Below are 15472 nucleotides of genomic sequence, written 5' to 3'. Positions count from 1 at the left end.
AGCATTGTCAATATTTCATTTACTCCCGCGAACGAAATGAGAAAATACATTCTAAAAGGACTATAGTCTTATCTCCTGCTTTTGGCTCAAAGGCAACCATGATCCCCTCTCACAGCCCACACTTTAATTAAGTCTTGTGTTCTGTGTTTATATCTCTCGAATTCACAACCAAATGCTGTTCGCCTATATAATGGACGTGGAAATTACCACGGCTTCCATTTTAATGGCCTGATGAGCCCCCGAAATACAATTTCTGCGGAGATTCAGAAATGTGGCAGGTCGAAGTTATCACGTTGAAACAGTGGACCAAGACACACGTCCAAGGTGCCCTTAAAACTCTGGGCACCTGGACACCAGAAGAAGGGAGTGAGGTCTCATTTGAACGGCAAATAAGAGGCATGCATTAAAATACAACATAGCCTCCAGGAGGAGATAAATGGTTCAGAGTTGAAAAGGTTTCTTACTATATTTCCATTCGCCTTCAATCAATCAATCTTCCTGCCAACTGTTCGCAACTGGAATGACCATTTCATAAGCGACTGTTATGTTCTGAACCCACGATTTCTTTGTGGAAATTTGTCCGTTTATTTTTACGTTGGATAGTATGTCCCTTCTGGGCTAATTAATAAATACACCAGTCATAACCGGATGGTAAAGAAAAATATTTCGTTGAGATTGGCCAAGCAACAATGGTGTGAAATAAATTTTTTACGATGAAAGAGTTAAGACTGCTTAGTTACTGAAGGAGTTGCACATAAAATACACATGGATACGAATTTTCGAGCCACTTTTTGTCTCAATTAATGTTTTCGAGCAGTTTTTCATTTTTTTGTCACAGGCCATAACGACATCTTTTTTTTTGGTTTTCGTCGATCAAGTCAGATTTGGCGTTCAAAATATTCGCAGCCAGTTCGCGCATTCGTAGCTTTAATCAGATTTTATTTAAATCGACCTCTGGCACGAAGACATCTGGAGCCAATCTTGGGGATTTATTTCTCACACCAAATCTAATGTCGAATTAAGCCACCTGCGGATTTTATCGAATGTTTGACGGATTGTTGCAAACTATGTTATCGAATTCTCATGCTATTGCAGATAAAATTTAGATAGATATATCATCGCTCTTTAACATTCAATATTTACTAGTTCAAAATTTGTACTTTATTAATAAACCTTCCAGGATCAGGCCTCACTTCGTGGAAGTTTTGTGTGCCCATCAAATGAAAGAGAGATCGCACATTTCCACGGAATTAATTTGGTTTGATACAACGCGTTTCGCCATGATGTGGTATCATCAGTTACAAATTTATTATGAGGATTAATTCCGCGGAAAAGTAAGTTCTCTCTTTCATTTGATGTTATTTTACTCTTGTGAATGTATGTGCTCCGAAAATTATCTGAATATACAAAGGAATTTCCGTAATATTTGCCGCGTATCCGCGTTGTGCTGAAAAGCCTGAATTGGAAATCTTTTACATGCTCATCAAATGGAACTCATGTATCGACTAAAAGCAACAAAAATCATTTCAAGCGTACGAGTATATAGATGCTCTAAGGTGAAGTATTGAAGGTAGAAATTCATGTTCTGTATGCAGAAATATTTTATGCGACACCCAATACTGCAGTGGCAGTGTCCCTACTATTCCACCTGCAATCGAATTTCACAATCCCTGACTATCAATTGAGATCCGCCCGTCATTTACTTCCCTTTGGGAATGATACCCCCGCGTTTGAAGATTGAACACAGTGGTGATTTTCACAGCATGAGATGATTTTTTTTTACATTCTAATAATTCCATTGCCCGCTCGTCAGAATGAATTTAGAAGTCAATTTGCGACGATTTACTGATTCTCTTTCTCGCCTCTCAGAACTTCGAAAAAGCTGCACTACCACAGCTGGACATGATTTCAAAGGTAATTGAAATCTCGTATTACGAAGTCCCCTACCCATGGATTGCAACCTTTACTAGTTGGAAGGGCTTGCTTGTCCCTGTAACCCATAGAGTTCTGCTGGTGGAAGCAATGTTAATTGTCTTCGTTAGGGTCACCCATGTGTAGCGTAAAGTAGGGTGTGTAATGTGTACCAATAGTCTACCGGGTTAGGGTGGATTTATGACGCTACTACCTACACGCTACTGTACACTTAAGCCCTAACTAAAATGACAAAACATATTCATAATCCCTATACGAACAATTGATAGAACTCATTCAGCTCGGCATACATTCTACCGCCCTTAATTCCATCGAAATTTTAATCATTTTCCTCCCTTGACATCACGTTTTTAGCATTTCGCCTATTACCATCTTCAGCTGGCACTATCATGATTGGGGACTCATTTCAGGATCCAGTGATTATATGAAATGCTGGTAAAAACAATTTAAACACTAAAGTTGCACATTAATCGAAAATATGGAAATGAAATCTCTTGACGAAAGAGGGGTCGTCTCAAGATTAAATTTAATATCCAAGTAACCGATATTGCCTACCGAGGTTTCTGGCGATATTAAGAAATCCTAGCTCCTGGTTATTGGAATGAGAGATAGCATTAAGGATCCAATTGCGTTATCATAAACTTCTAAATTTTCAAACCTTGCTGCAACCATTCATCCTCCTTTGTCAGGTTTTTGTAGTTCTTCTTAAGACTCCGAAGTCCCCTTTGTTCTTAATGTCCTTTATGAAAAAAATTAAGGTTTTCCTCATTCCTTTTCATTAGTACTTATCTTTCCAATATATTTCTGAATTAAAGATTTTGTCTTAACGTGTGCCCAATAAGTTTTGCCATTATTTTTTCTCTTTCGTTAAACTGTCTTCTCCTCTCATTTATTTCCTTTAACACATTGTCATTCGAGTTCTTTTCCAATCGACTTTGGCTTTTCAATTTCCTCCAAAACCACATATCGGATTCTAGCTTTTTCTTTTCCCGCGCGTCTACGGTACACCTTTCACTACCTACTGTATTAAGCTCCAAATGAGTTGAAAATATTATTTCCGCCATATACGTAAATATTTTTGTCTGTCAGTAGGCCCTTCTTTTTTTTGAGAAGCATTTTCCGCAGTTGCTATTCAACATTTGTATGATTTCCTTCACGTATATCTTTTTTCGGCAATGATTCCAATGTTACACTTATTTTACCTTTGACAGATACATTGTCATTTGGGAGCTCTCTCTCTTTGATTATTTACGTAATATTTCTTCAATACTTACAATTTTCTTTATTCACTCAATAAATATCTTTAATATTTTTATGTTTCACATCGTATTTAATGTGAGTTTCCTATGGTGGAGATATTCTCAGAACCTCAAACATGTTATTCACCTTCCTATTGATTTAATGTATTTTGTACCTACTTTCATAGTTGCATTGTTCTATGAACAAGTTGAATAAGATTGGAGTCCCTGTTTCACTCATCTTCTTTATTTCATTACTGTTTATTTAATTTGATTATGTTTATATAAATAAGCTTAGGTTATAGAATGCGTTTTGCCTTCGAGGTAAGAGAGAAGGACTGACACGCTAAAACACATTCCCTCTTCGCCAATTTCTTTACCTTCTGTTTCACAGGGCTGGTGGGCTGGGGCATGCCCTAGCTCTCCTACCGCGCGTCCTTGTGGATCATTGCGGTGGATTTTTTGTGAGCGAACTACGTATTCCTCCTTCAACAGTTTGCAAACGGTGGTACTGGTGCTTCCGTATCCGCACGAGGTAATTTTGAAGTCTGCATACGGAAGTGCCCAAAAAAAAAGAATAAAAAGTCGGGTTGGCAGCGCCGCGAGAAATTCACTGCCTCTCCCCCACGTAAAAATTCTTCAGCATGCCCTCCGCCCCCAAACGCCCCTTCGCAAGTTTACCATTCTCCCGAGGAAATGGGGCGAGGACCGATCGGGCGGACTGAGGCGCCCCCGGTTGAATGGGGGAGCGGGTGAATGTAGCAGAATTGGGAGCGGAGAGAGAGAGAGAGATGGAGAGGACGTCCTTCGGAATAATGCCGGAGTGTGGTTCAAAACGGGGGACTCGTGTCGCGTCCCCCACCCCCACACCATGCACGTTGACCCTTTTTTTCCAGTTCAAGCGTTCCCCTTTATGTCCCATTCGCTGCGCGCTTTAGTTGGAGGAAAGGAGGGTTGGATCGGAGGGGGACCCGTGCTAAGTTCTCGAGAGAGGTCCACTTGACAGACAGCCATCGAGATTGGTAATTTTTATTTTGAAATATTTTTTTAAAACCTTTTGATATTGGGTGGTAAGGAAGAATAACACCTCATCCGCCCATCTCCTACGGACTGGCAGACCAACTCCATCGATTGGTCCTATGTCTTCTTCCCTTTTTCCCTCCCTTTCGGAGAACCGTTGAAGGGTTTCTCAACTTAACATTCATCATACATTTGCCTGCGTTTTGGAATTTATCGTGAGCGTGAATTTCATTTACCACTTATTTCAATAATAATCGACTACTGAATGCAAACGCGGAAATAAAGAATTATAGGAATCTTCGTTTGATAAGCTAATCTATTTATAATTTTAAAATTTATTCGAGAGAGCATGGGATGAAGATTCCCACAATGGACTAAGTGGATCGTTACCGTAGTTTTCAATAATTTTAAGTTCCTTACATTTCTGTTTTCTTGGAGTGAATTTGTTGCAGTGGGATAGGAACGAATAGGAATTCTTAAATTATAGACCTGCAAATGTTCAGGTGTAGACAAATGCAGAAAAGTATTTGAAAAATGGGATGGGGAATTTCGTTTCGTTTAATTTATCAAAGAGGCAACCTGCATGTAGGAAACACGTTAAAACTGCTAAAAAACGATCGGTCCTAAGTGGCCACTACCGATATAAGAGAAGAGTAATGATTTACATAAATAACCTTTAAGATGAAAGAACCATTTTTCCAATAAAATGATACCCTAATTAAAAATATGAGAAAATTGTCATTTAACTGTATCATAACTAACTAAGCAGTACTACTGTGACAACATAAATTTGCAGTATTTAAAGCGTGTGTTGATCCAGATTTGATGCGTTGAATGTGTATGTTCATGGATTTATAATGGATATGTATGTATATGTACAAAAGAAGCCTTCCTTGAAACTTATAATATAGCTGATGTCAAAATCTGTCCTTGTCTTTACCCATATCACGAAATTCATAAGAAAAAAGTCAAAAGTATTCGAGATAAAGTTTCTTACCAACTGAAATCCTGAAGAAAAAAAATAGGTCATCCGTTTGGCAAGAATCATGGTAAAGTAAATGAATCGTGCAAGGATTTGATTGTTGAAACCTTTAAATATACAACTACATAGCTTTAAACCCTATTTCACGTCATTCCCAATATTGTGTAAAATCGGTAACAAAGGAAACCATTAACGAGGACATTTCTGAAAGTTATTCCTTTAAAAGTTTATTATACTTATATAGTCATGGTTCATATAGGTTTAATGACTAATATTCATCACGTAAGAATTTATTCATCTTACTTGATTTCTAAATCTTATTTCTTTAAAACCTTCGACCAATTCCTCTTAGCTATGAGACAATTTTAGAGTTCGGTGATGGAAAAGCAATCTTAGAATTGGAGGATTTTTATATGAAATAAATGGAACGGGAGCAGAATTATCTGCAACAATAAAAAAATTCCCATCACATCGAATAGGAGGTAGATTGTTTACTGATTATAATAAACTCATACATATACTCCAGCCTCCTTGAGAAAATATGGGTAATTGGCGCGAAAATGGAGTTTAACGTCCTCGAATCACCTCGTTCAGCGAAACAATTGACCGCAGCCGCGGGGAAAGTCACACTCGGTCCAGTGAGTGGACAGAATGTGATTTTCTGTTAGAATGTGGTGTCCTGACTTATAGCAATGTCTTCTCATTGAAACATTCTATCTATCACGCCGCATTTGATTTTAACTAAAAATTCATTGCACTGCATATTGTATAGGATTATCATTGCCGTACCTCGTTACTGATGAAAATTTTAAATAGGCAAGAAAGTGTCCAATATTTACTTGACGAATACAACCCATCGATATAGCTTAGATTCGCTCATGGCTCTTCAGAATGGTATTACTTCTTATGTCTATTGAATGTATAAATGAAATCCACGGAATGAATTAAACATCGAATTACCACAAATATTGATGCTTTCCATCTGTAAGCATTCTATGATCTTAAATGAGTCATAAGAAAGTTTCGTTTAAGTTCACCAAAGTTCATACCTTCTTATATAAACATATTTTACAAAGATTTTTTTACAGCAAAGATAAGCGAAGCGAAGGATTATGAGAAACAGATTAATTTGAAAATGGTACTGACTAGCTCAGTGGCTAATGAACATAGATTTATCCCAAACCGTCTCGATTTTTTCTAGATTAAAAGGATTTCACAGATATGTAGACTGCTTTGTTACAAGGATAATTTCCCAATGAAAACAATCCACTCCTCCGGCGCAATTTTTTTTTTGAGTTTCATGCGGGGGAGTCCGCAATCAAAGGCGCATCTTTCCAAAAAGTTTACTCCACCACTCTTCACGAGATCAGTTCGCGAAGTTGAATTCAAACCGGAGGATCTCTTCCAGACGGAGCAAAGGGGAAAGAGGACGCGACTTTCCTTTGAGGCGGCATAAATGAATAATCTCGAGACGAACTTCTGACGATTACCCTAATCCCATGACACCCACAAAGGGACGATAAATATTAATAAAAATAATAATCATCGCCCTTTGACACTCGCTCAAGACAGAGAGCGCTGGTTTGCCAAAAAAATAAAGATTTTCCGGCGTAGGATGGGGTAGGGATCTTCAAAATTACGCGATAAGAGATTTCGTAGCGGAGGGTAATTTATTTCTTTTCTCTCCTCCGCTGTTTTCTTCCTTTGTGATTCTTGGGCAGCCCTGGTCTCGCCGATTGGTTCCGGAGCCGCATGCAAAAAAGAACTCCTCCTGCTCTTGTTATATTCTATGTTTTCTGCTTTGTCGGACTGACAAAGGGTCCCGTGTAATCCTCAAGACTTTGCCGGTCTAACTTCAGTAAGTTTGAAGATGCATGAAAAAGATTAACTTAATTTCGCTCCGCCTCCTTTTTTCTCCAGTAAAGGGTATTATATTTCACGTTCTCATTTTCTGCTTTTATTGACGTAGCTTTCATTTTATGCGGAATGATGAATAAATTACAGTAACCCATCTAGTTACGCAAATAAGCATCACTGAGACAATTTTCCGTAGAAATAGAATACGGGCTCTCAGTTTGTCAAAAAATCATTGAAATTTGTAATTTCTCTTCATTCTAATATTTTTCCCTTGATGAAAATGAAATTTTTGTTGCATACTACGATCGCCGTGTATTGATTATTCTACAAAAATCTGTGATATCTGCAATTGCAATAACAGCTATATGATGTTTTTTTTAACTGGGTGGAGAGCTCACTTGAAAGTAGATGACAATCCCTCTCAAAAGCCGTCATTGTAGCTTAATGACCAAGTATGAATTTGAGCTCACCATCATCTAATGCCGTAAGAGGCATTTTTTCTAATGATCTTTATTGTAAAAGAATATCTGATGATCTTCATTCCATTAAACAGGTTAATTAACATAGCACAATGCCGAACTCTATGCGTGCTAGTTTGACGGGTCTTCTAGGTAAAACATACTAGGAATATTTACCTTAATATTTACCTGAGAAAAATATTTTTTCACAAAAAGGATGTCATTGTGAATTGTTAACATTAAGAAATATTGGAGATAGAAGGATGAGAAATGTAGGAATTTGGGTTTTTATTTGCGGTCATTTACGGCTTAGGACTCCTTTCGATGAGCCTAAGAACCGCACCTTAACGAGCTTAAGACCTGCCTAATAAGAACACTTATTCCTCTTAAATCTCATAAAACATATCATGATAAACCACGGCTTAACTCCGCGTACTTTCTATCTTTCTTGCTACAATCCAAAATTAATAATCTTTTCCTCCCTATACCTTGCCCTCCCAAAATTATCCCCATTGTATTACATATAAAACTTAGCTTCTCTATGAGCAAGTTTAGCAGGTTTTTCAAACACTCCTTCCCGGGTCGGTGCCTTCCTGCGTTGGGTTTTTAATTAGGACTATAGATGAATCCTAAATACTTTCTCACTAAGCTGGGAACACCTCACATCTTAAATTTTTCATTAATTATTAATTACTATTATATTTTCAAATACTCCCCTGACTGTATCCTCTTTATTCTTTATCCGTTGTTTATATTTCTACTTTGGAAAACGGGCTAACTATTGGTTCCCATTTTTATTTACTAATTTTTGTATTCTCTAACTAATGCATTTTTAACCTTCAGTCTTCAGTATCTATAATGTTATTATATGAAATTTGAATGAATCGTAATATGTTACCCTCTGAGACAAGGGGTTAAGTGTTATATGGGACTATGAAGTCGCATTCCAGCCCAAAGTAAATTACATTTACCTTCCTATTTCCGTCTTCTGCATCCCATTACCTCCCAGTATTTCTTGCATCCGCTTGTGCTGCCTTCTTCGAATTTCTCTCTATTGCTCGTTTCCCCTCCCATGTTTAGTATATCTTCATTTTTCTTTATTTTTCTTTCTCTTCCCCATTTCTATAAATGCATTTAGTATTTAATTTTAAACAAAGTAAAAATAGCATATATAATTACATTGATTCTTAAACTAAAAAATATAAATAAAATTAAATATATATTTGTGCATTTTTATCCTAATTTTTTAGCGGTAGTCTGTTGTGAAAATACTTTGCATAAATGAATACGAAATATTTTTATAGAAATAAATATAGAAGTGTTTTGGCATCTAGTATGCCCTTTCTTTAAAAGAAAATGATTTAGTTAGTTTCATTTATGAAAATTTCATCTAATACTACACGGTGTTGTTTATGAACTCCCAAGCAATCTTGTAGGTCCATAATATACCGCTTCCATAGTAATTCATCAATTTCCCCATTTTTTCTCCTGTTTCCTTCTGATATTGGTATTTTCCGGGGCGTGAACGAGTCTCCGTAAACATCTCAAAAGAGAATAAAATTAACACAATGATCATTATAAGAAATTTCTTTTCATTTTCAATTTTCTTTTGTATCTTTTCCTGCCCTTCCCTGAAGTCGTAACCTACTTATTGATAACCCCAATAAAAGTCGCAATGTAAACGTTACTGCCCTTTATTTTCTCCGGACTTTGATTCACTACCTTCCGAAGCACGGATGTTTTGATTAAACCTTGTGTTTTCTTATTGGACAGCATATAAAAGGTGCTTAAAATTATATCAAGAGGAAGCCAGCTTTGATGTCACAATCATTTTTTACCGTCGGAAATACCGATAGGATGAGAATTTGTGGGGATCACTTTAACTCTCACGCAGTAGTACATTTAGGGGAGGCGACCAACAGCTGAGGTCATTTGCGCCATAGGGGGTGTATGGGAAAGAAGAAAGGATGGAGAGAAACTCGGCGTCCGCTTTAGCTTTCTCATAACGAAAGACGCCTAGGGCTCCGCAGTTTAACGTCCCTTTTGACGGACGGCGTACTCATTCAAAGTGCTATCCCCAAAGCACCTCAAGTAGGGATCGGGATGCCACTGAAAAATATCTGCCGTCTTCAGGATTTGAACCCGGGTCCTTTCGGTGGGAAACAAGTTCGTTAGTCACCGCATCATCCATCTAGCAGTCATAAGCTAGTCAAATACATTTCGTTTTCTGTAATGAATAGGTATCTGTGCCATCCGCGGGCCAAAGATCTACAGAACAAACAGAATAGTGAAAGATTAAAAGATGGATTTCAACTCTTGACTGGTAAATAAGTATGCTGGGCGGTAGGTTTCCTGAGTAATGAAATTCTATGCTTGAACAGAGATGCAAAGCAGGAGGGAAGAACCGAACTACAAAGGCCACCCTCTTGCATGGGATTTGCGTTTTATTGAGCCCAGGAGTCTGGTTTTGGGCGGATTCGCTTTCCCCAAGAGCACTCGCGCCCGCAGCGGTGGATGTTATATTTGAATACTCGTAGGTAGGTGTTGAGGTGGAATGGGCTCTGGCATTTGCTTCCAGCCAGCCATCCTATATCTAAATGCCAGTTTAATATGCAAGGACAAGTCCTATAACTTGTAGCCGTGGATAGTTATGACGGAGCTTGGCTTGCCGCCCGCGGGCGATCCGGAAGCCCAGGTGCCTTTGGCCACTTTGAGTCCCTTCTCCCACCTACCTTGAGAGGGGAGGAGTGTCCGGCCTCGAGCCAAGGATGTGAGCGATCGATTTGCATAGTTCCCCATGTTTCTTTCCCAATCAGTGAAGAGTTCTGAGTCTTATTAATGATTACTAAACATGCAACTATGGCCAAAGCCAGAGCGGTGAATGGGTCACGATATTTTCGATGTTTTCCTTTGGTCACTTCCTGACCGGTGTTGAAAATCAGTTTGAAATTGAAAGCCCCTATTTGCTATCATCTCACGGGTATGATTCAGACTGAAAAAAAAACATAAAACTAGTTTCATGGATTGCGAGATTAAGTCTTTAGGATTGATTTTATTCCTCTTACATTAATCGCTACGAACTGTTTCACAATAATTGCTATAAGGGCGATTAAATGTTGTATTCTTTCCATAATCTTATGAATTGCTGTAACCTTAGTCGGTCTTCTCTTTTTTTTATTTATGAAACCACAGTAATCAACCATAAGGTCGGTTTGACCGGTGAGGGTAGAGCTCACTTAATACCAAACTCAATGTTATGTGGAATTCACACATTAGGGTATGGGAGCCAGTTCCTTTTTCTGTAACACCGTGGGTTTCCCTAAAGATCTGTTACTCGGAAAATCACTTTCCGTAGGTGAAGCTGTGGGTACCCAGAAGCATCACCCGGAATCGATTCTGTGCGCTCCGGTCAGTAGCCCTGTGCGTCATCCACACGACTACCACTTTTAATAATGGCCGGTAACTAAATAAGGCATGGTGATAAGAGCATAAACATAACGAACATATATTTATTGTATTTATGCTGACCATATTATGTTTTTCTTTTTAAATATCCCTTCAAAACTTTTGCCTATACAGACAAATTACATACAAAAATTAACCTTCAGTCAAATTTAATTATCCTTTAAAGTCTGAAACTTCTGGTTAACATCTGATTATATGACGAAACTGTACGTATTTAATTAAACTTTGTATTTATACACGTAATGTGTGAAGTAAGAGGTCAAAGAGGCGCAATTTGGCTAATTGAGAAGGATTTAACGCGAGTAGGCGGCGAGTAGTCCAAAAATATCGATGGCTTGGAAATTTTTTTTCAATTTCACCCCAACAAATGAAACCCGCTAAAAGATTGCATACAGTTGGGCTTTAATTGAGTTATATTCCCCTAGAAAGACTAAGAAGTTCAGGGAAATTATAACTAACGAGAAGAGTAAATTCCAAAACCTGGATATTATTTTAGATGCTTATTATTTTAGTCCAGTTCCTTCTTTCTTTAGACCGAGTGGCATTTAGTAAGTGCTTTCTAAATACTACTAACGACTACGTTCTAACCGATAAACTAAGCTCTTTTTATTTTCAAATTTTCATTATTTTGAACTCATGCACGAATCAACAACATGATACCATGTTGCATTCATTTAACGCATACACACGCTGCCAGACTATTTCTCTGTAATAGACGAAGTTTTATATACTTTCGTTTTCAAGGTACTTCACAATTAAACAATACAAATTCCTATTCCCTCTCTAAAAAGTCTCATCTGAAGCCCATTTATAATGGTTTACAAATTAGGGGTTATAGATTATTGGTACTCCTTTCTTTTTTCACTGGTTGAATGAATTACGAAGTACCCGTATACACGAGTAGTACGTGATACGTGCATTTATAATGTGTTTCGCTCATCAGATAATCACATTCACGTACCGTCTGTTGATTCGTCACCCGCTGCTGGAGTCTTCCCTTTCACCCATTTCCCATCCTTCCCCCCGGATCCCAGGTAAAATCCGAAACGACACGTCAAGCAAGAGTGCTCCGAATCGCGGCGCCGGGTTGTCCCTGGTGGCCGACGCGAGGGAAGGGGTACTTCGGCATGGGCGGTGATTTAATGGCCCGCCGCGACGGGCCGTGAAGCGGATTGCGTCCCCGCAGAGTGGTTCGCGTGTACCGAACACCGCACAGCATCGCTCAATCTAATAATCCCTCCCCTTTTTATATCCCTACAGCCCTCCGCCGCGCAGACGGGAGCTACATCATCAACGGCAACTGGGCCATCAACTGGTCCGGTGAGTACGAGGCGGCGGGCGCACGCTTCACGTACCGGAGGCAGGACGCCAGCGGCGGGGAGTACATCGCTGCCAAAGGGCCCCTCCTCGAGCCCGTGGACATAATGGTGAGGGAGACGCACTGCACGAAAAAATCCGCCGTCATAAATTTTTATTGTTCCCGAACGGCGGTCGTCCTCGTGGGAGCACCGCGCGCGTGGTGCGCCCGGATTGTTCCCGGTCCCAATTCCGATCAGACGACGAGAGGAAAAATATATCAGCGCACTTGATTCCGCTACGCGTATAATTTAAAGGCAAAATTAATATTTTTCTCATGGGTGTTGAAGCTTTTACAGATCTAGTGAATAACGTTTTGGAATCAAAAGGCGATGCTCGCTGTCGCCAAAACTAAAAAATTTGCATTACCGCCAACTGAGAGCGTCAGCGGGTATGTTGGGAAATTCCTTATAGTATGGATTAATTCTATTCTCATCATCAAGGAGTCGTAGTGAATATTGTTCACGCCCAAGTAACAGCCCTATTACCGACTACTATGTTTGTATGATAAGCATGGCATCGGGATAATAGGTATAGTCGGTATGGTAATATGAATTTTGCATATCTAACAAAGGAGTATTTCGAGAGAAATACATGAGAATTTCGGTGAGCTCATTCTTTGCTTTCAGTGTTTACCCATACTCCAAAATAAACCACTTCGGTGTGAAAAAAACAAAACGGGGCGAGTGAGAACTAGTTTTACTCGGATTCGCGAATACTTTTGTTTCCTTGACTCTTTCATTTTGCATAGCATGCACAGGTTATCGCTTCTTGCGAGCATTGGAAAAATCCTTTACAGGAAGCTTAAAATTCACTTTGATTAACATGAGCGTTAATACGAGTTGAGCAATCATGGAAAAGAAAAACTATTTTCCATGTTTTCCATCAAGTTAATATCCAAGTTGTAAAAAGAGCAAAAAGTTGCATTTTTTTGTATTTTTACCACCCCCTGCATTACATTACGTGAGCACGTATTTTTTTCTGCACTTAATAAACTAAAGCAAGATAAAATCGCGCATAATATTAATTATACAAAATTCATATCAGTGCTAAATAATGATTAAATAACAGCGTAAATATGCGTGCTTTAATTACTTCAAATATATTCATTTTATCATATTTGGCCACCAAAATTTGCTGGTCGTTACAAACCTATTAGGCCCATCCGTTCACTGGAACGTCTATGTATTGACTATACTGTGTTCTGTTTCAGTGAGTTTTTCTGTTATTTTTGTATGGTGTGTTATTTTGTATAGAATGTGTCACAGTTGTAAATCGAATAAGCATATCATCTGCATAATCACTAAATCTTCTTTTAAATGGCATGTTATTTGAAAATAAATTGAGCTATGATTTTCCCCTCTTTCGTTTAGTAAAAAATTCTGTGAGTCAATTCAAGTCTCTCATGCCTCTTTCCTGTAGTTGGGTATAATAATTTCAACGATATACGTATTATATCAATCTCAAAATTTTCATCTTCTGCCGAAATGATTCTTTACGCATGTCATAGCTTGAAAATTTAATCTATTAGTAGGTATATTTTACGTCTTGCAACCTTTGTGCAATTTGATATTTTTTAAGATAATATCCACTCGGTGAAAAACGAAAAATACAGTTTTAGACTGAAATTAACCTGGTCCCCGAGTTGGCTACCATAAACCATTTATTTTCACGATCCGCAACGTTCGCATTTCTTTCCTTCAATCCTCCTTCCAATCGTTCAGCAAAGCAACATACGGGCATTGCCGTAGGTAATTCATTCGAAATGCTCGAACGCGTCGCCCAAATCAGCGTGGTACGACACAGTTCCATTTCGGGTCCCACGTAATTTCCCGCCGTGCTCCCGCTCTTCGAAACGTGCCCGCTGCGTCGCCCTCATCCCACGGGCGGGCGCCCCAATTCCACCTTTCCTTCCGAAGTGCTCCACCTTCACCCCCGCAGATGTGCTCGCTTCCGTGATTCTCCACTCCCCAGCAGGCGTACTCTCGTCATTAATATTCGTAATGGGGCGGCGGCGTCTGGGCGGCCCGCTCGCCTCATGCGTCTTCCCGCTAGGTCTCCCCCGTTCGCTTCCACCCCGGCAGGATCCGTCTTCCAGAGCAGCCTGTCTCTTTCCCTCTCCAGAGTGCAGATGCAAGCGGGGGCGAACGTGACAACACTCTTTTCAGGGAATAAGGACAACTATTCCCTCACCGAGGCGTATCGAAATCGTCCTCGCCGCTCGGGAACAAAAGGCTTTGATGATGCCACGTCGAGTCCACGATGATATGTGCTAAAGCAATGCAACCGTTGAATTTTTTTTCTTCCTCCTATCGGCTTTGAACTTCATGGTTTATGTTAGCATGAAGTATCATAGATATGTTATGAGAAGATATTTTTTGTGCTTAGGATATAATTTATGCCACTGCTACCCTTATCATTGGTTCCATCAGCTTCAAAGCCGATGCTCTATGCATGTGAGGTACGATGAACTGCCTAGAATGGTTACAAGAACGTCCTACGATATCACTTTTGTGGTTTTTCGGTTTTGCAGGATTGGCAGCAGACAACGAGTGTAATGGTGTAATTTCCTCATTTATGGCGTCTCGAAATTTGATAGCCATTTCGTGTAAATAAAAACGCAGTATCCAAAACCCTTCATGGACAGATATTGAACAAATGTGCCTCCAAAGGTGACTAGGATTTAGTTCTTCTCTTTAGACCAATTTAAAAAATAACCTCATGGTGGGTTGTTTATTTTGCTCCTGTAAATTGTGTAGAACGTGAGTCATGACAGGAGAAAAACTTCACCGGCCTAGAATTGCGCTCTAGTGCACGCATAAATGTATTTAAAATCAATAAAAACAATTTTACTATCTAATTTCAGGTGCTGTGTTACATACCTTATTGTGCTGGTAACCTTCGTTTGATTTATTTTCATCCCAGTATACTCACTTTCTAAGCAGTTGTGAGTGGCGCAGCGGAATCATGACTCCGCTGCGGAGGAAATTAACGTAATGGAAGGCAAAGAAGAGAATAAAAAAGGGTATAATAAAGAAAAAAAATCTTGTTTACGACGGAGGAGTATCGTAGGATAAGTTGGCTCATGTAAAGGGGAAAGGCCGACACCATCGATTATTTGTTTCATATAACACGCGTCTACGTAACATTATTGCTCGGTAGTC

The 15472-nt window shown here is 39.1% G+C and overlaps 1 protein-coding gene across 1 annotated transcript in view; it reads left to right on the top strand.

The window, feature by feature from the left end:
• The window catches only part of LOC139697398 (ADAMTS-like protein 4), a 139765-nt gene that overhangs the window by 68526 nt on the left and 55767 nt on the right, over positions 1-15472 (top strand). The window contains exon 3 of the mRNA XM_071596082.1: positions 12213-12379. Coding sequence (XP_071452183.1) covers positions 12213-12379 — 167 coding nt within the window. The remainder of the gene's footprint in view (positions 1-12212; positions 12380-15472) is intronic.

This window comes from Hetaerina americana, unplaced genomic scaffold (assembly GCF_022747635.1).
Source record: "Hetaerina americana unplaced genomic scaffold, ioHetAmer1.1.p SCAF_1, whole genome shotgun sequence".
NCBI classification, from domain to species: Eukaryota; Metazoa; Arthropoda; class Insecta; order Odonata; family Calopterygidae; genus Hetaerina; species Hetaerina americana.
This window is presented reverse-complemented; position numbering and strand designations above follow the sequence as displayed.